We start from the raw sequence: 21,447 nt of genomic DNA, 5'->3' as shown, positions 1-21,447 counted from the left end.
TCTTGAAGGCCACGAAATAGGACCTGCACATCCTATCCACCTGTTGCCATAAACATTATTGAGATGTTGTCTCACTGCCAGTAAAAAGTGTAGGGGTGCCCCACCATGCTGAAAATACATCCCTCGGATAGCAACGTTCGCGTTGGCAAGCAAATTCGGCAAAATATTTTGTAGAAAGTTCAAATAGACCTGCCCTGTTAAAGGACCATCAAAAAAGTGAGAACCTACTAATTGGTTATTTATGACACCAATCCACACGTTAACCGAAAACCTTAACTGAGAACGACGTTCTCGAATAGCATGGGGATTTTCTTCTGCCCACACATGTGAATTTCGTGAATTATTTATCCCGTCTCTGGTAAATTGGGCTTCATCTGTAAATAGTGTCCTGTATAGCGTTGGTCGATTATTGTTAATCCATCTACAAAATTCCAACCTATCGATCTCATCTCCAGCATGTAGTCGCTGAACCATTTGAATGTGATATGGGTATAGATTATTTTTTTGTAAGACTCTACTTACTTTTGATTGAGTAACATTAAGTTCTCGACTTACTTGTCTAGTGCTTATTGTAGGGTTCATAGTAACGGCGTCCATAATGTCATCTTCCTGCGCTTCATCTACATGTCGCTCTGTTGATCCACTAGGAAAAGTGCCATTTTCTCGCAAATAATTAAAAACTGACCCAAATGTTGTATGACTGGGAGTTCGACGATTAGGAAATCTCCTGCGATATTCTCTACTAGCAGCCCTACCATTCCCATTACAAAATCCATAAACAAATATTATGTCTGCATATTCTGTGGTCGAAAACTGATGTGGCATTTTGAACGAAAGTAACAAAAGCTCTACCAAAACTAACACAATGTACTTAACGTAGATATGACAGAAGAAATATGTATTCTTGTACACATAAATAAAAATTGATAATGACAATAAGTATAAAATATCAAGAAACGTCAAACGGTCAACGCCAACCTTCATTTTAAACTTTTTTAGATTTATTTTTATTTAGTACAGTTGATGCAATGTATTATTATTTGACATAAAATTTTAATCATTTACAATCAACAAAAACTAACACATACAAGAGGTTTGACTTTTTAATCAATTTAATTTATTATTTATCGAAAATAATGCCCCAATACGATCTATGAGTAAAAATTTAAAATTGAAAAACAATTGATTCTATCGTAGAGATAATACAAAGTGACAGTAAAGATGTTAATTTTCTACGTATTAGATTATGTTGTAGGAACTCATTTTAATTAAAATGTTTGAAATTTATAACATTTGTTTAAATTAATACCTTATAATTTGATACTTCATTATGGTTGTTCTATTTTTGGTAAGATTTGATCGTTCACTAAAAATTTAATAAAAGTGCGACAACATTGTCGCATATGTCGTTTTCATTGGCTATTTATGTAGTTTGAAAATCACTTATTGCATTTTAAAAAAAAAATTATACAGGGTGTAATATTTAATACGAATCCCTAAATTAATTTTTCCAAAGCCAGTCCTGAAATTTTTTAGCTGAAATACCAGTCGAATGCTTGATAGTAGTGTACTGTATCATGTAAAAATTAAAAAAATCAAATGAGCCGTATAAACACTACAGTAAAATGAAATAAATGGTCAATTACACAAATCACCCTGTTAATTAATAAAGAAGAGGAGTTGACATTTTTTAGTGGCCACATGATATGCTCCCTGAGGGACTCTACATATAGTAGAAGTATGTAAAGTTCCTCATGACTCACCCTGTATAATTATATTGTTCCCAATATTTGATTACTTTTTTTATACAATTTGTTCTATAAATCGATGAAATAATAAAAATAACCTCACTTAATTGCATAACCGTGTTTTATACATTTGATTTTTTTCTCTAAATTTCACATTATTTTTGTATAATTTTATTAATGTCACATAGTTTCTAAAGTTTGTCTGACGTCATTTTTTAATTTCCTTTATCTAGTACTCTTGGCGCTGAGAAAATTTAGATAAATTTGTTCAGATGAATTGATGAATTTTGGTACCGTTTTGAAACATTGATGCGAATATATTTTTTCTTTGTAAAGTAAAACATGTATTTTTTTTACAAGATTAACGTTTATGGTAGTTTTTTCTACTGCCGTAAATATTATCCACTAAGATTAATTATTATACTCGTACGTATACGTAACTATTATATCAAGTACTTGAGAAAGGCACTCTGCCGAAACAGCTGTAGTGATATGATTTTATAATAAATTTTGTGGAAGGTTTAAAAATAAAGTTTTCAGTCCTTTATTGTTACATAAAATGAATTTCCATCAAGTAATGGTCGAATCCATCAAATATTGATAAACGAAGTGTCAAGTGAACACTTGATTAGGTAGACATTAATTTAGCAATGTAGAAAACTTTTAGTTATTGTTTAAATTAGTTGTACATAATAACCAAGAAATTTATTGAGACGATTAGGCGTTTCTGGGCTTTTGTTTTATCTCTTTAAGATGTTCCTGACTACATGAAATCGAAAGAATTGTATACGGTTGAACTGGTATTAAAGTGCAGATTTTAATAAAGGTCCAATGTAAAGTTTACAGGTACAATGGTAAATATATCAACGTTACAAACATCAAATTTCAATATATAGGTATCCCTGTTTTTGTATAATTCGGTCAATCCATTTAAGAGATAATTAGGCGTTTCCAGACTTTTGGTCCACTCTGTATATTAACCCATCTTTTTTATGAACTTAGGTGCCTTTGAATAAAAAAAAATAGCATCTTACCAATAAATTTTACTTACCGGATTCATGTCTTTGTTTCGGTTGCACAGTAATTTTACATCCTTTTACTTCTACATAACTAGGATCTTTTAATATCGACATAAACGGCACTCTGACATATAGATTTTCTATGTATCCATCCACAAACTCAATTGGCCAATTTTGTTTTTCTCCAAGTTCATTAAGAGCCTACAACAAAAGATATTTGATACAGTTTTTTTACGATGAGTAACGACTATTTTTAATTAGGGGATGAATTTCATTGTTTTGTCAGACAAAACAGACATTTAATTTAAAAAAGGGGGTATTTTGCAGCACTACATCACTTGTATGCAGAAGGAAAAGGCAAAGAGGAATCTCTAATATTACATTAGACAACAAAAACTATTCCTGTTTGCCAGTTCCTCCTGCATACAAGTGATGTAGTGCTACAAAATATACCCTTTTTTAAATTAAATATTTGTTTTATCTTTTTGAATTTGTTCTGTTTGTCCTGAAGTGTTTCTAATTTTAATTGACATCACAATAATTTTTTTCTGCCAAATACAGACCAAAATTGGTCCTTCATTAACTTGATAATTACAATTTGGAGTAATTTCACACCCAAACTTACAGCAAAAATAGAACATTTATCTTTTTCTACATTGTCACAGTGATGTCTGTTCTAAATAGATAATTTCAATAAATAACACACATTTTTAAAATATACCTCTTCAATAAATATAAACAACTTTATATAATATAACACATCACATTTAATTTTGAACAAACAATTTACACAATACCTACATTCCTGGTCTAGTTGTTAATATCTTTTCCCTCAAGAACTATCCCTTTATTCGTTAAATATTGCAGTAAGATAATCATCTGTCACCAGTTTACCATAACGGTTTTTTAACTATGTTTTCTCAAACATTTAATAATAATCCTTGTATCGGCATGTAAGTAATAATTACTTATTTAATTTCAATTTTACTAGATCGTTTGTCACTTAATTTTTATTTAAGCAATTTAAATTCATATTTAATAATCACACACATATAATATTGGCATAATTGCTGTATATTCTGTACCAGACAGCTTTTCGGCATTTAGTTTACCATGTACGGTTGACCTGAAGGTGCATAGCAAATTATAGTATGCGAAACCGGTCGTTGGTGGTAGAATAAATTGAATGTGTGTAAGTCTTATTCTTATTTCTCTTGAATTATTTTCAAAATGGATTTGAAATCTTAAATGCTCTTCTACATGTAAAAAATGTTCAAGTATCTTAAAGTTTTAGTTTTTGACCTGTATAATTTTGAAAATTATTTATTTAAAAAAATATATGATTGCAAAATTAGGTACGAGTATTTTGCAAAAACTACCTATTAAATCGATTTTAATGAAATTTTGTGTGATGACTAAACATCACACAAAACATTAAGTTTTCTTTCTCGGAATATGAAGGTGCTAAGTTTTATTTTAGTCTAGAAAATAAACTCACAAAAAAAACCTTTTTTAACTGTTTTTTGTTTGTTTTTTAGTATTTTTTAAATAACAATAATTTTTAAGATTTGAAACTAGCATTGCCTTATGTAAAATTTAATTACAAAACTTTTAATTTCCTATACAAAATTATTCTAAAACTAATAGTTCTTGAGATATATGCTAAAAAATGAGGAACAATATCGAACTTTTGAATTTTTTTCATATTTAGTTTAATAAAAAGTTAAGCCCACATTTTACAACACACGCATTGTGAAATTATCATTTGTAGTGATATTTTGGAGCGATTTATGTAAAAAAATGCGATTATATGCTTTACACACAACCCTAGATACCGCCTGGACTAGGTTGCGAAGGGTTCAAAAATAGACATAAAAAAATATTATTTCGAATTTAGCATTTCATACCCGAACATTAAGGCTGATTTTTTCCACACTGCCAGTGCCATTGTAAAAGTCAACGTTCACTTGATCTCTCGTTAATTCGTTTTCAAAGAATTTTCCAAGGTACGTTTTTAATAAATATGCACAAACGTTTTCCTTTATACCTTCTAGTATAATGTTATGGTACCACGACATTTCACCTGCATACAGTATCGTATATATAATAAATACCACTTAACACCACTTAAATTGCTAGTGATAATGATACAAGCAATTTCAATATTATACTTAGTATAATCGACTGATCACTTCCACTGTGAATCTTGAATACTAAAGAAAAATTCTTTCTTTTCGGAGGAAGAATACGTAAATGTTGAACGTTTGAAACGGTAATTAACGTAGAGGTGGTAGTATAATCCTAATTTCGAAGAAAGCCAAAATAAAACAAAACCGAGACTTCCTAGGTATAAGATTTCAAAGAAGTCGACATGTATAAGGCATTAAAACCGCCGTGCGCCGTCTTTCAGGTAACAAATGAAGATAAAATGAATTTGGAAAATTTCTAATATTTAAATTAGTTGTTATAAAGACAGTCCGGCACACTAAAATATGACTACATTTTCTTTAGATAGCGATAGAGGTTCGCGATGACTTCAGCAAATTTTTTTGAATTTAGGGCTTTTCTTATTAAGGTTTGGAGGTCTAGTCTTGTGTATTTCTTGATGTAATGGAGCCATGGCATTTGTCTCGTACCAGGACGGCGTTTTCCTTCCATTATTAGTTGAAGGAAGTTATATCTCTCGTGTCTGAATATATGTTTAGGTTAGAATGTTTTTTAATAATTTCAATTTGTACAAGTTCACTATCTTTATTTATACATCTTAAAACTTCTTAATTTCTAACATGGTTATTCATGGAATTTTTAGAATGCGGCGAAATATCCACATTTCAAAGTCTTCCAGGCGTCGTAACGAGCTAATTATTGTCAACGTCCAGGCCTCCATGTCTTGTAGTACGATACTGTGTACTCTAGACCTCACGCCTGAGAACCAAAAAAGTCGCACAGGGAAACCTTGTCAAACTCGATCTAATAATGCGATGCTCAAAGTTTAATTTATATTTAAATGGGAATAAGCCACAATTAAAGGTTAAAATACGTTTATTGACGTTTCAATTTCCACTTCGGAAATCGTTCTCAAAATACAAACATTAGCTCAAAGTTTGGAGAGAGAGTCTCTATCATAAACTTTTTTACCGTCTGACACTAACTAAAAATATAATTTATTAAATATATATAAATTAGAAGACAAACAGACATCTCGTGAAATTAAAAAGTCACCGCGCAGACACAAATTTGAAAGTGGGGGTCTATGGCAAAGCCATTTGTAAAGTAAACGTTATGCAGTGAGGAGCTGAATATTTTTACACTGTTGCATTGTTTCTTTTACTCGCGGTATTTAAATTTAATTTTGTTGTGATTTTACGTTTTGTATTTGTGTATTTTGTTTTCTCCATTTTCTGCAAAAGTTCTTTTCAGAACTCTGTTAAAATTAAAAACTGTACAGACAAGGAAATAATTGTGATATAAAAAAGTAGATGTACCTAAATTAGTATTATTTAATATTATAGCATAGAGTTTAAGAGCAAATTATCCGGACGGGCTGTTAATAGTCAAAGTCGAGAAATAATTGCTAAAGTGTTAGCTTTTATGAAAAAGGAAGCTGAAGAATGTGTTACAATACCCCATCATCGCATAAAAAAGCGTGTGGCAGCCGCGACAGGTGTTTTCGAAAGTACAATTTGCAGAGTCTCAGCTGACAAACGAAAATTGAACAAGGTATGTCTTATAGAAAGTAGTAAAAAATACCTTTATCTAACCCCTAACTTTAAATGCATTTTTAAGTTTGAAAGGCCACTTTTCATAACTGACGTTTTATTACATCACTAGTGATCTAATTAAATTTTACGTAAGTAACTGCCTAATCCAGTAGTCAGAGATTTAATCTCTAGAAATCATACGAACAAGTTGCATTATATTGAGAATGTCAATTTTGGGACTCAAAAAAAGATGCAATAAACTTTACCACTTTTACCCCTGGGCTTCCTCCTAAAACCACTCCTCGTAGGGGGGAAAACAATAAAAATCAATTTACCAAAAATCTGTACGCAGTAGAAAAAAATGTTCGGAATAAAAAATGTAGCTAAGATAATTTTGAATAAAAATGTGTATTAGCACTTGTTCTGTAGAATAAACCAAAAATTTTTATTGGAAGCCCAAAGTTAAAAGTGGTGAACTTTTAACATCTTTTTTGGATTTCCAAAGTTGATATTCTCAGCAAAATTCAGCTTGTTCGTATGATTTTTAATATGTATGTGAAGAAAACATATTATAAAAGAAAAAAAGAAGCAAACTATTGACGACGTCGACAAAGAATCTTTAAGATTATTTATAAGAGATATTGGCTTCCGCTGGAGAAAAACAAAAACAAATCGAAGACTTCTAATGGAAAGACATGACATTCAGAAGCTTCGTATACACTACTACTAACAGCTAAGAGCTGTTAAAATGTTAATGTTAAAGTATCGAGAAGAAGGTCCCCCTATAGTGTATATGGATGAAACATAAATTCACTCAACACATACTACACGCAAAAGTTGGAGTGATGATTCGAATGAAGGTATTAAGCAACCGACATCAAAAGGAAATCGTTTGATTATTGTACATGCTGGTGGTGAGTATGGTTTTCTTCAAAGAGCTGCTTTAATTTTCAAATCTGGTACTAAAACAGGCGACTATCACGACGATATGTCTTTGGAAAATTATTATAAGTCGTTCGAAAACAAATTTCTTAAGCATTTTAAAAACTCTAGATGTTGTTTGTAAAAAATTATTATGCGCTGAAACATTTAAAATGCAATCTAACAAAAACTTACTAACTGTAAAGGATTAAAATGGAATAGGTATCAAATGAAAATAGTATCAAATTTTCAAAATTCTGGTCGCATGGTCGCCGAAAATTGTTAAAAATGTCAATTATTTTAAACTACCAAGCGACAAAAAAGTCATCGTAACCACATGAGAATACAACCAATCGACGCAGAAAAATTTTCTGATTTCAGTGATATATATATATATATATATATATATATATATATATATATATATATATATATATATATATATATATATATATATATATATATATATATATATATATATATATATATATATATATATATATATATATATATATATATATATATAAATTCAATATCGCCCGCCCAAATTGGCGATTGGTAATTTTTGCCTTTCACCCGTCGATATATATATATATATATATATATATATATATATATATATATATATATATATATATATATATAGTATAGCCTACTAAACTAAATAATTACTAAGTATACTTAAAATTCAATCTACGTCAACCAATCCCCTGTAGAAAGAGTGACGTACTACAACTACCTCGGTACCATAATAAATGAAAAATGGACCAACAACCAGAAGATTAGAGCACGCATCGAAAAAGCTAGATCCAGCTTCAATCGGATGGGGGCCTTCTTCAATAGTCACGACCTCTCTCTTGATACAAAAGTAAGAATGCTAAGATGCTACGTCTTCTCTGTCCTTTTTTTATGGTGTTGAACTGTGGACCTTGAACGAAGATATGTGCAGAAAACTGGAAGCATTTGAGATGGGGCTATATCGGAGAATGCTTAAGAACCCGTGGACTGACCGAGTCAAAAATGAGGAGGTCCTCAGAAGAATGAATAAGAACCGAGAGGTACTGACCACCATAAAATCTCGAAAGTTACAGTTCTTCGGACATATTATGCGAAATTAATCCAGAAATGCTCTCCTTCAAGCCATCCGGCAAGGAAAAATATTTGGAAAACGAGGTCCAGGAAGAAGAAGAACATCTTGGTTAAAGAACCTCAGAATCTGGTTCAATACAACATCTGTGCAGCTTTTCTGCGCTGCTGCAGATAAGATAAAGATTGCCATGATGATTGCCAACATTCGTAACGGATAGGCACATCAAGAAGAAGAAGAATATTTAAAATCTCATTAATAGAATAAATAAATAAATGTTATTTAAAATATGATATAATAAAAACTAATAAAAAAGTTATAATAAAAACATGTCATAGTTATCTATTGTTTGGTAAATATTACATTTTAATCAAATCAATATTTTTGTTTTTTTTTCTAAGCTGAACTTTTTATCAAGAATAGTTTTTTTTGTAAAATGTATGATGAACTTTTCTTCATTTGTATACAATTTTTTGGGACACACTGCATATCATCTTCTTCTTCTTCTTTGTCAACCATTTTCCATCCACCCCTGAATGTAGGTCTCTCCCAATTGCTTCCATCTTTCTCTATCTTGCGCCAATCTAATCCACTGTTTGCCTGCCACTGTTCTTATGTCATCTACCCATCTTTTTTGAGGTCTTCCCATGCTTCTTGTTGTCGTCCTTGGTCTCCATTCCAGAATTCTCCGTGTCCACCTGTTGTCATTATATCGGGCTACGTGACCTGCCCAGCGCCATTTCATTTTTGCAATTTCTTCCACAATATCCCTAATCTTCGTTCTACGTCTTATCTCGGTGTTACTAATCTTGTCTCTTAGTGATATTCCAAGCATGATTCGTTCCATTGCTCTTTGCGTTGTTTCTAATTTATTAGCAGATTTTTTGGTAAGGGCTACTGTCTCCAAGCCGTAAGTACAAACTGGTAGTATGCATGTGTTATACACCTTTTTCTTTAAGTTTACAGGAATGGAGGTGTTTTTCAAGATATATGCTAATTTGCCGAAAGCGCCCCATGCCAGTTGTGTTCTTCTTTTAATTTCAGCATCTTGATTTGGTTTTCCTAGTTTGATAACATGACCTAGATATACATAATGTGCAACATTTTCTATGGTATGATTTTGTATTGTTATATTTGTCTGGTCTCGGCTCAGTATTTTTGTTTTGCTGTAGTTCATTTTTAAGCCTACCGCTCCTGAAACTGCATTTAATTGTTGTAACATATCATTTAGTTCTTGGATATTATCGGCTATTAAAACGTTATATGATCCGTCGACGTTGATACCCTTATTGTTCCATTCTAGTTTCTTAAAAATGTCTTCTAGAGCAAGGGTAAATAGTTTGGGAGAGATGGTGTCTCCTTGTCTTACTCCCCGTTGTAGTCTTATGGGATTAGTTTTTGCGCTTTCGTAAAGCTTTATCTGCATGGTGGCATTTTCATATATGTTTTTAATTATGTTAGTGTATTTTGAATCTATACGTGCATTTTCTAGAGATTCAAGCACTGCCCGTAATTTGATGGAATCGAATGCTTTATGGAAATCGACGAACGCCATATAAATTGGAACATTATACTCGGTGCATTTTTCTATCAGTGTTTTTACGATGTGCAAGTGGTCTATGGTACTAAAATGTTTTCTGAATCCAGCCTGCTCGATAGGTTGATAGAAACCGAGCTTATGTGTTAGGCGGTTGGTTATGATTTTAGTTAGTGATTTATACAGATGTGAGAGCAAGGATATTGGTCGGTAATTCTCGATGTTTGCTTTGTCTCATTTCTTGAATAGTAAAATGACTTCGGAGTTGTACCATTCTTGAGGAATCTTTCCTTCATCAATTACTTTATTAAATAAAATATTTAATACCTGTTCTATTTTTCTTCCACCAATTTTCAACATTTCGAATGTAATTTTATCCTCTCCCGGACATTTATTCGTTTTTAGTTGATTTAGGGCCATTCTTATTTCATAGTCGGTTATGTCCGGTATTTCTTCTGAGCCGGTGTTAATTATTGTTCGTTCGGTACATCGTTGTTGTGGTTGTGTATTTGCCGAGTATAATTTAGTGTAGAATTTTTCAATGGCCTCGCTTATTTCCTTTCTGTCTCGGACGGTGACGTTTTTCTCATTTTTTATTTCTATGATTTTTCTTGTGCCGTTTGAGTTTTTTGTTTTGAGTACTTTCATATTGCAGTTATCTTGTATTATATTTTTTATTAGATTGTTAGTATAGTTTCTATGATCGTTCCTAATTTCTTTCTTCACGTTTTTGTGTAAACTTTTGAAGCATATCATACCTCACCAAAAATCATTCCCTTATCCTTTTAGTCATTAAATTGTTGTGTAAATTATTTGAAACTCATTTTTTCAGATATCAAACAAAAAATACCCAATATTACTGTGATCATTCCCATTTGACAACATTGTAAAAATTTTAATATCTATGGAGTGATTATCAAGCTGTACAATGATTGTAATGTTCGGGTAAATTGTAAATTCCATCCTTTTCTGGCCGAATACTTTCTCTCTCTGCGCACTAGAAGCTCCGCCCGTTTCACGAGATTCTTGTTCACCAGTAACTACAGACCTTTTAAAATAAACGGGTTTTCCGGAAATTAGAAACATAAAAAACATATTAGAATTAATCATAAACACAGATAACGGGGTTAAAATAATTGTTATTAAAAAATTAGTAAAAGTCACGAAGTTTTTCTTTAATAATAGTTAAACATTACAAAACTTTAATAGAACATGTAAAACAATGTTCATAAATAAATTTTAATTGCAGCAGACTACGAAAATCTGTGTAGTTTACTATAAGTTGCTGGTTAGAATCACCACCGAGAATCATAAGCTAGCGAAAGAAATATTTCAAAGGTTGTAGTATAAAATCCAAAGTCGATCTGTTGCTTTGATAAGGCCTATAGATGAGTAGTACAGTAGCGATAGGGTATCACTGCTCGGTGAACGATCATTCCTTGAACTCTACAAATAAATATATAATAGAAAATAGATAGATATAGAAAAGAAGAGTGCTGAGGATATGGTCTGAGGAGTTAGAATCAATAAAAAATACATAATAGCACATAAAAAATAGGTATATTGATAACACAGTTTTTGAAGTTTTTAAATGGTATATGAGTAGGCTTACCATTATTATGAAACTCTTATCCTGGACAGTAAATGGTGGATAGGGTAAAGTATAAAAAAACGATTAAGCTGCTGCCAAACATTTTTATTAATAAAATACATATTTTTTGTACCATTCATTCTTCTTGCTTGTGTGTACTTTTTTAAATAAAATGTTATTTTTTTTTATTTTTTCGTAAAAATCGTTACATGTTATATTAAAGTTTAATTTACAGTATAGTAATGCTTGTACGGTAGACTCCAACATACGGCTTCTATTGTTCTCGTCCGACCAAATATGTTTCATCATCGAGAAGACACGCTCTAAAGGAGCGGAGGTACCTGGTAAGCACAAAATATATTGCACCATTTTTACCAGGTTGGGTGTATCGTCCAAAAAATTTTGAAATCATTTCGGCGTACAATCGGATCTTTTGAAGCTTATATCATACATTGCCGTGTGATCAGCGAATGTGTCCTCTTTAGCTGCAATAATTAAATCGTTTTGAATGGGATCATCATTTTAAAAAAAAATTGATAGAAGAAGTACTTGCAATCGCCATAACGCCATCGTTACACCATTCTTGGTTTTGCACACTTTAAGTTATCTTTAATATCTGCATCTGCTCGCTCACCGTGTGCAATTGAAAATTCTGAAAAACATTGCTGGTATTTCACCCTGCTATTGTCACTACAAAGCTTTTTTATAAAAGGATTAGCTTTTTCAAATTCGCTTGTGAATTTGCAATTTCTTTTCTGCATTTTAAATGAAACCGTTATGAAACACAGCAATTAAATAAAACACAAAATATTTTCGTATTTTCCCACCGTTCACAAAAAAAGAAATTTAATTGCACTGCAAATGATTGGGGTAAACTGAGATCTGTTTTTTTTAATCAATTCTTGATTTTTTTAATGTTTATATTCGTTAATGACTCACTGAAATAATGTGTTTAAGAAATGTGATACGGTGAATTGCTGAATTGGTCATTTTGATGATTTCGAGAATTAAGCGCGTCTTATGTGGGAACTCTATTAAAATATCTTATCAATCAGATGTGCAGTCATCATTATTAGAATTGTTTATAAGATACGAACGTGAATAATCTTATTTATTATCAGTTAATATGAATCCAGGAGAAAAAAAATCATTCGTGTGAAATAACTTCAAATTCTAAAATTCAAAATTCAAATTCTAAAACTAAAATTCAAAATTACGACAGTTTTGTCAAACCGGGACAAAATGGCAAACCGGCCGGGACTCCGGGACCGATGTCTAAAACCGGGACAATCCCGGTTAAACCGGGACGTATGGTAAGCCTATATATGAGGGATAGCAAATAACAAATCCTTAAAAAAGTAAAGCTAATTTTGCTTTGTTTTTTACAAACAATAATAAAAAGTGAAAAATTCAATTTTTGCCTTTAAAACTTTCCTATATTTTATAGAAAAATTGTTCAAATATAAGTTGAAGATCTCAACAAGTTCTATAATCTGCGAGTTTATAAATTAAAATACATCAACAATTGACCGCGAAAATTTGCAAAAAACTCTTATTTTTACAGTAATAACTTTGTTTTTTTTTGCGTAGTAACATGTAATATATCTAAGTGTTTTTCAGCTTTTAACTTGTATAATGTTTGGTAGTAGTTTTCTATTATTGTTATTTTTTAAATTTCTGTAATGTCCTCGTTTTCATCATTAACTAGATTTCTACTTTCGATTGTTTTCTTCTTCCAGTATTATTTTGTAATTATTTTGTTGGTTTCTGTTATTTCTATTTTATTATTTGTTCGGTCTTTCATAAGTTGTTATCTCTTTTTTATGAAATCGTGTGTTTCCTTGCTGAGCTTTTCAACTGTCTCTTTTATTGTGAATAGATTGTTGTACTACTGACATTACAATATTCGTTTAATTTTTATTTAGGATTTTAAGGTTTGATTCTGTGTCTATTTGGCATGTCACACTATTTTACGACTATATTTGCATATTTCTATGTATATTTTTATTTAATTTTCACAAAAAAATCATCATCATTCTGGCTTTACAGCTCTGCGTGAGTTCTAGTCTCCTCAAGAATTTCTCTCCAGTTGTATCTCTCCATCTCCTTCCTAAGCCAAGCACGTATTTCTCATGTCTTCATCGATGTTATCAAGGAACCTTGTTCTTCCTCTTCTCTGACCAATGGGTCTATCAAGGAGCGTTGTTCTAGCTGGGTCATTTTGTTCTATCTGCATTACATGCCCTATCTACCTCAGACGTCCCATCTTAATATGTTTTACGATATCAGGTTCCTGGTATATTCTATAATATTCGAAGTTGTATCGTCTTCTCCACACTCCATTGTCATTCACTGCTCCTTAGATTCGCCTTAGTACTATTCTTTCGAAACAACCTAACATGTTTTCATTACTTTTTGTTAAAGTCCAGGTCTCTGAACCATATGTTAGGACTGAGCGTATTATTGTTTTGTAGAGTTTTATTTTTGTATTTCTCGATATAATTGTGCATTTAAGGAGGAGATTGAGCCCAAAATAGCATCTATTGGTCGTGCAAATTCTGCCGTTTATCTTTGCGATAGTATTATTTTCAGTGTTAAGGAGCGCTCCCAGGTATACAAATTTGTTCACTTCTTCGATGACGTCATTTTCTATAACAAGTGGTCGTAGAATTCGTGGTTGGGTGCTTATTTTCATATACTTCGTTTTGTTGGTGTTTATTATTAAACCCATTTTTGTAGCTGATTCTGTTAATGCTACATACACCTCTCGTATAGTGTTTTCTGTTCTGTCAACAATATTGATATCATCAGCATAGGTAAGGATTTGCACGGATTTATTATATACTGAACAAATAGTTGTGATTTATGACATATGCATTACTTTTTTCAGAGTCACATTAACACAGTATAGAGAAGAGAGGGTCTCCTTGGCGAAGTCCGTTATTTTGTTTTAAAAGGTTCAGACAGTTCCCCCTGAATTCGTACTCTACATTCAACTTTTTCAAGAGTTAGTTTTGTTAAATTTACGAACTGATGTGGTATTCCTAGCTTTTCATTGCTTTGAACAATTTTCTTCTATTCACAGAGTCATAGGTTGCTTTGTAGTCTATAAATATGTGATGAGTAGCCACATTCCAGTGTTTTTTTCTAAAATTTGTTTCAGCGTTGTTATCTGATGAATTGTCAATTTACCACCTCTGAAACCAGCCTGGTATTTTCCTACTATCCATTCTGCATATGGTGCCATACAGTGACATAGTACCTACTGTGGAAAATATTTTATACGCTACATTTAGAAGCGTAATTTCTCTGTGGTTAGAGCAGACTCACAAAAACAGCTTGTTAAAAATATAGACATAACAAAACTTTACATTGACATGTTATCATAAATGTCCATGACCCGTAGAAAAGCGATTCAATAGCTTTCAATTTCCTTTTTTTTATGACTCTTTTATGAATCTATTCAAAAAATTATAACATTGGTATTAACGACTATTTCTTTTATAGTTTCTTATCACTTTTAATCGAATATTGGATTAACTACTCATTGTTTCATATTTACATTGTAAATAATTCAAATTTTACTACAAAACTTATTGTAAATTTAAATATTATTAACATATGCAAATAACTAACTGATCATAATACATGATGTCGTCAACTATCACTAGTATTGCTTACAAACAAAATGGTAATGAATATTAATGTCTAACGATTTTCATAATAAATATAAATTTTTTTCGAAAGTTTGATAGACTATGTTTGATAGACAACATAGAATGCAGATGGCCAAATTCATTTTTCACTCTTAGTCATTTTCTAATAAATCATGACAATCACCAAAGATATTAGTCCAGTCGTCAGAGAGTGGACCCCTAAAAATCATACGAACAAGCTGAATTTTGCAGAGAATATTAATTTTTGGATCCCAAAAAAGATGCAGGGGTGGTTTTAGGAGGAAGCCCGGGGGTAAAAGTGGCAAACTATGCCCCCGTCGAAAAAAATGTTTCAAATAAAAAATGTAACTTGAATAATTTTAAACAAAAATGTTTATTAGCACTTGTTGTATAGAATGAACCGTTCTCTCAGAAACAATGCTTGAAGCGACCGTCGATTTTGAATGTCAGTTACTCCCGCGAATTCAATGTTCAATAAAATTTGTATCAGCTCGACGGTAAAAATTCGATATCTTTTGATCCAAATGTCCTATCGACAAAAATCAAGATGTGTTTTAAAGGTAAAGGGTGCAGTTTTCATATGCAGTTTCTATTTTGCCGCAAATAAACTCAGTTTTTATAAAGGTGTTAAATAAATAAACGTGGTTCGATTTTTGCCATTTTTTACGAATTCTCGTGAGATCAATAAGATTGATCACTCACAGGGAAATACCTCCAAGAAAACGGTTTTGGGTGTAGTTTATAATAGAAGTTTGGTTCTTTTGAAAAACGTAATCGTTTAATTGAAAAAAAAAAGTTTTAAACGTTTTAGATTGTTTGTTATGTGAAAGTTTAAATCCAGCGTTTTTTTAAGTATATTTCAAATGCCTCATATTTGTTGCCAAAACTCAAAACTAAAATTTTATGCTGTAGATTGTGAAGGTTGCGCTCTAGTAATCGAAACTTTATAGTGGCCAGTCAATATAAGAGATATATTGTATTGATCTCATCAGAATCATAAAAAATGGCAAAAATCGGGCCACGTATATTTCTTTAACACCTTTATAAAATCTAAGTTTTCTTGCAGCAAAATACAAAAATTGTATACGAAAGCTGAACTCTTTACCTGTAAAACGCATATTGATTTTTGTTGATAGAGCGCTTGAATCAAAAGATATTGAATTTTTATCGTCGAGCTGATACAAATTTTACTGAACATTCAAAATCGATGGTCGCTTCAAGCGTTGTTTGTGAGAAAACGGTTTATTCTATACAAAAAGTGCTAATAAACATTTTTGTTAAAAATTATCTCAGCTACATTTTTTATTTAAAACACTTTTTCTACAGTGTACGGATTCTTGGTAAATCGCATTTTTTGCGTTTTTACCCCCCTACGGAGGGGGTTTTAGGGGGAAGCCCGGAGGTAAAAGTGGTAAAACTTTTTTGCATCTTTTTGGTGTCCCAAAATTAATATTTTCAGCAAAAATTCAGCTTGTTCGTATGATTTATAGAGGTTGAGTGGCATTTTCGTCTCTGACGACTGGAGTAATAGAAAAATATCTATATCGACTTAATATTCTTTTTGCACCATATTAATCGACACATTGTATTCTGTCTCACCACCTTCACCTTTCTCTTGTCCATTTTACAAACACGCTCGTTTCGTTTATTTTTTTTTATTCAATACAGTTATTTATGTTTTTGACTTTGTATGTCCAACCTCACTAAAATAGGAAAACACAAACATAAAAAACACTAAGATTAATGTACGAACACTGGTTTTTTTAGTATTTAGCTGTGCTTCTGAAACGTGGAGCATCTAAACAGAAACTATAGAAAATGTCACACTGAGAGTGCAGTACGGGTAAGATACGGCAATGCTTTTCTTACGGAGAATAAACGCGCAGGGTTGTCGGTTTTCTCCAGCTGTTGATTGCTCATTGTCTCACAGGACCGGCTTGGATAAAATGCATCTGCCGGCAGTACGAGTAAAATATTTTATATCATGTATACGTATACAGTAGAATAAAAAGGCATTGATGAGTTATTGACAACGAAAACTATGAATTTTGCATATACAACGTCAACATGAGATATACAATTGAATCATATTCATAAGAGTAACATTTGAACACCTCTTTACAAGAACAACATACAATAAATGTAGTTTTAATGTTTTACATAACATAGAAAAAACCTACATAATTTCTAGGAAAGAATTTGGAAACTTGGAAATGATATTATTTATAGATATTATATATATAACACTCAAATTTCCAATTCTTTCATAGAAATTAGATTTTTTCTATTGTATGTAAAATATTAAAAATACAGTTGTTGTTTCTATAAATAGGTCTTCATTTCTTTTGTAAAACTTCTGCTACAAATTACCATCATTAACATAATCACCTAAATATGGCCATAAACTTGTTTGTCATAATTAGTATTTGATAAACTCCAAGTTTTCCCTATTTCACCCCCTACCCATCCTAAGAATGGGTAGAGGGTGAAAGTGCTTTTGGAAAACGAAACTACACTTCAAAATTTAGTCCGAGTTTCAACAGAGAGCATGGAGTCCCATAAGTTTAAATCCGGTGAATTATTTAACGGTTGCGCTAAACTCGTAGTGTTAAATATGTTGTTTTTTACAAAATTCGGAACAACTTAATGTAAGTGCTGCTGTAAGACGTACTTCGTTGATGACTGGTGTTAGCGAAAGAAGCATTTACAATTTCAAAAAAGAAAAAGAACAGAGTGGAACGTTGAAATCGCCAAAAAAACGTAAAAAACGAGTGTGTCAATCAAATTCTAGAATATTCACATATGACGAGGGTGTAAGAAGTGTTCTACGGAGAATTGTTCATTGTTAATTTTTCATGAAAAATTTGCCGCCATTCTTAAAGCATATACATAACTTCATACAAGGTAATGAGAATATACAGCCGTTGTCTCTTTCTACTTTATACAGACTTCTGAAAGATATTGGATTTGTTTATACGAAACGTGGCCGAAGAAGCATCATGGTGGAGCGAGAGGATATTATTCATTGGCGCCATAATTATTTGAGAACTATACGACGTTTGCGAAAATACCATTGCAATATCATATATTTGGACGAATCGTGGGTTAATGTTGGCCAATCTATAAATTACGAATGGTGCGATACTACAATACAAAACAGTCGTGATGCTTTTCTCAAAGGTTTAAGTACTGGCTTAAAAGCACCTACTAAACGAGGTCCACGATATGTTTTATTGCATGCAGGTTTTTCAGGAGATTTCCTTCCTGGCACACAGGGTGTTTTTCTGGCAAAGAAAAATGATGGCGACTATCACGATGAAATGGATGCCGCATATTTTGAGTCGTGGTTTAAGGAAACATTAATATCAAATTTACCAAATAATGGTCGCAGGAATGTCATTGTAATGGACAATGCATCGTACCACTCCCGTAAAGAGAGATTCCCTAACAATTCCTGGAATAAAGCTGCAATCAAGGAATGGCTAGTGGAAAGACATTTTTTTCGAGGAGTGTTATTTGAAATCCGAGCTATTAGAAGCAGCGCGTGCTTTTAAAGATCAATACGATAAGTATCATCTTGATGAGTATGCTTCACAACATAATGTTTATATTTTAAGGCTTCCTCCATATCACTGCGAATTGAATCCTATAGAAATGGTGTGGAACCAAGTTAAGCGATATGTAGGTACCCATAATACCACTTTTAAAAACGACGAGGTACGCCAGTTGATCGACGACGGTTTCGCACGCGTCACAGAGCAAAATTGGCGCAATTATGTCACTCATGTTGTTGAGAAAACGGAAACTGAGATGTGGACTGCGGACAACCTGCAAGATGACGTAGACCAATTGATAATACACGCGAACACAGGGGAGAGTAGCGAAAGCGAATCCGACATCTCGGATGTAGAGGACGACTTTAGTATAATTAATTGAATATCTGTGATTAACCTCGATTATTTTACACTGTATAACCAATAAAATGCATTTACCAGTCCAATCAGAGTATGGGCTTTTCGGATATTGGGCTGGGTGCACGGAAATCGAGTTCCCGGAGGTTCCACCCTGTATATTTATAGCTATCAAGAAATGTAATTTAAAATATATTTGTTAGTTCAATAAAGTATAAATATAATATAATGTTAAATAACTTACATATAACACTATAAACCTTATACCTGCTCATCTGGTCAAGTGTGGGCAAGGAAAACCATTATCCCATATGGAATAACACAAGGTTTCGCTGAAAACCACCAGGTTGCTATGCCAAGGAACTAGGTAAACTTATGTTGTGTGTAAAAAATGCGAGACTGCATTATGTTTTAACAAGGACAAAAACTGCACTTCAGATTTCCACAAAAAAAATTTCATAGTAGGTGTTAAAATTTCGCAGTGATTCAAGTGCGCAACTTGTTTTTTTTTTCGATATTCCCGTTCCTGATAATTTTTCACATATTTACAAAATAAAAAGTTTTTCTTGGATATTGGGCTGGGTGCACGGAAATCGAGTTACCGGAGGTTCCACCCGGTATATTTATAGCTATCAAGAAATGTAATTTAAAATACATTTGTTAGTTTAATAAAGTATACAGTTTTATAATAAAATTCCCGCTAAAAACTTAAGGTCTTTTTATTCAAATTCATGCCTCTTATTTGGCTACTTGAAGGCAATTATTTTATCAATATATTATTTTATAATAAATAACAGAGCCCGGCGTAGAGATCTGGGTACGGTTCTGTGACTATCACTTGGACCTGTTTGTATCGCCAAGCACAAGGCGTGAATTCCGGCAATTGTGCATTCCTATATTAGCCGTACTGCACTCTCGGTGTGACATTTTCTATAGAAAAAGAATCGATGCATGTGAGATGTGAAATTGGAGAAGAACGCTTTGACTTCCATGGACAGTCAGAAGAAGAAATACATATGTTCTTGCAGAGATTAACACTCTACACCGTCTCTCCAGTTCCATATATTCGAGCCGATAATATGGAGCGACTAGTAGTTCAAGGTAAACCGTGGGAAAGAAAAAGTTGAGGAAAAAGTGTAGAATGAATCGTTCTCTCAGAAACAATCCTTGAAGCGACCGTCGATTTTGAATGTCAGTTACGCGCGCGAATTCAACGTTCAATAAAATTTGTATCAGCTCGACGGTAAAAATTCGATATCTTTTGATCCAAATGTCCTATCGACAAAAATCAAGATGCGTTTTAAAGGTAAAGGGTGCAGCTTTCGTATGCAGTTTGTATTTTGCCGCGAATAAACTCAGTTTTTATAAGTGTTAAATAAATAAACGTGGTTCGATTTTTGCCATTTTTTACGAATTCTCGTGAGATCAATAAAATTTATCACTTTCCTTGACGAGCCGTAGTAAAATTTCCATTTATAGAGATAAATCTTTAAAACCTATGACATGAAATTTTAATTTTGAGTTGTGGTAACAAATATGAGGAATTTGAAATATGAATAAAAAACGCACAATTTAATGTTTTACATGAATGATACAAACGATCGCACGTCACGGGAAATGCCTCCAAGAAGATGGTTTTGGGTGGAGTTTACGTATAGCAGAAGAGCTTGGTTGTTTTGAAAAACGTACTAGTGTAATTGAAAAAAAAAGTTTTAAACGTTTTAGATCGTTTGTTATGTGAAAGTTTAAATCCAGCGTTCTTTAAGCATTTCGAAACTTTATAGTGGCCAGTCAATGAAAGGGGTAGATTCTATTGCTACCGTGAGAACCATAAAAGATGGCAAAAATCTGAGTTTATTTGCGGCAAAATACAAAAAGTGCATACGAAAGCTGCACCATTTACCTTTAAAACGCATCTTGATTTTTGTCGATAGGACACTTTAATCAAAAGATATCGAATTTTTACCGTCGAGCTGATACAAATTTTAGTGAACGTTGGTTTCGCGCGCGTAACTGACATTCAAAATCGACGGTCGCTTCAAGCGTTGTTTGTGAAAGAACGGTTCTACACAAAAAGTGCTAATAAACATTTTTGTTTAAAATTATTTCAGCTACATTTTTTATTTGAAACATTTTTTTCTAGACCGTACAGATTCTTGATAAATCGATTTTTTTGCGTTTTTACTCCCCTGAGAGGAGGGTTTTAGGTGGAAGCCCGGGGGGTGAAAGTGGTAAGCTTTTTTGCATTTTTTTTT

At 32.3% G+C, this 21,447-nt stretch overlaps 1 protein-coding gene across 2 annotated transcripts in view; it reads right to left on the bottom strand.

Annotated features, from left to right (window-relative positions):
• Positions 1-21,447, bottom strand: part of Atg2 (Autophagy-related 2) — a 117,461-nt gene that overhangs the window by 88,524 nt on the left and 7,490 nt on the right. Inside the window, exons 1-2 of one of the 2 annotated variants that reach the window (XM_072531644.1) lie at positions 4,675-4,936; positions 2,800-2,968 (exon numbers count right to left, since the gene is read on the bottom strand). In XM_072531644.1, coding sequence (XP_072387745.1) covers positions 2,800-2,968; positions 4,675-4,845 — 340 coding nt within the window. In that variant the 5' untranslated portion in view covers positions 4,846-4,936. Of the gene's footprint in view, positions 1-2,799; positions 2,969-4,674; positions 4,937-21,447 lie in introns of those variants that run through there. The other variant, XM_072531643.1, reaches the window with a different exon arrangement.

This window comes from Diabrotica undecimpunctata, chromosome 5, assembly GCF_040954645.1.
Source record: "Diabrotica undecimpunctata isolate CICGRU chromosome 5, icDiaUnde3, whole genome shotgun sequence".
Taxonomy (NCBI): domain Eukaryota; kingdom Metazoa; phylum Arthropoda; class Insecta; order Coleoptera; family Chrysomelidae; genus Diabrotica; species Diabrotica undecimpunctata.
The sequence above is the reverse complement of the archived record's forward strand: the minus strand, read 5'-3'. Positions and strand labels throughout refer to the sequence as shown.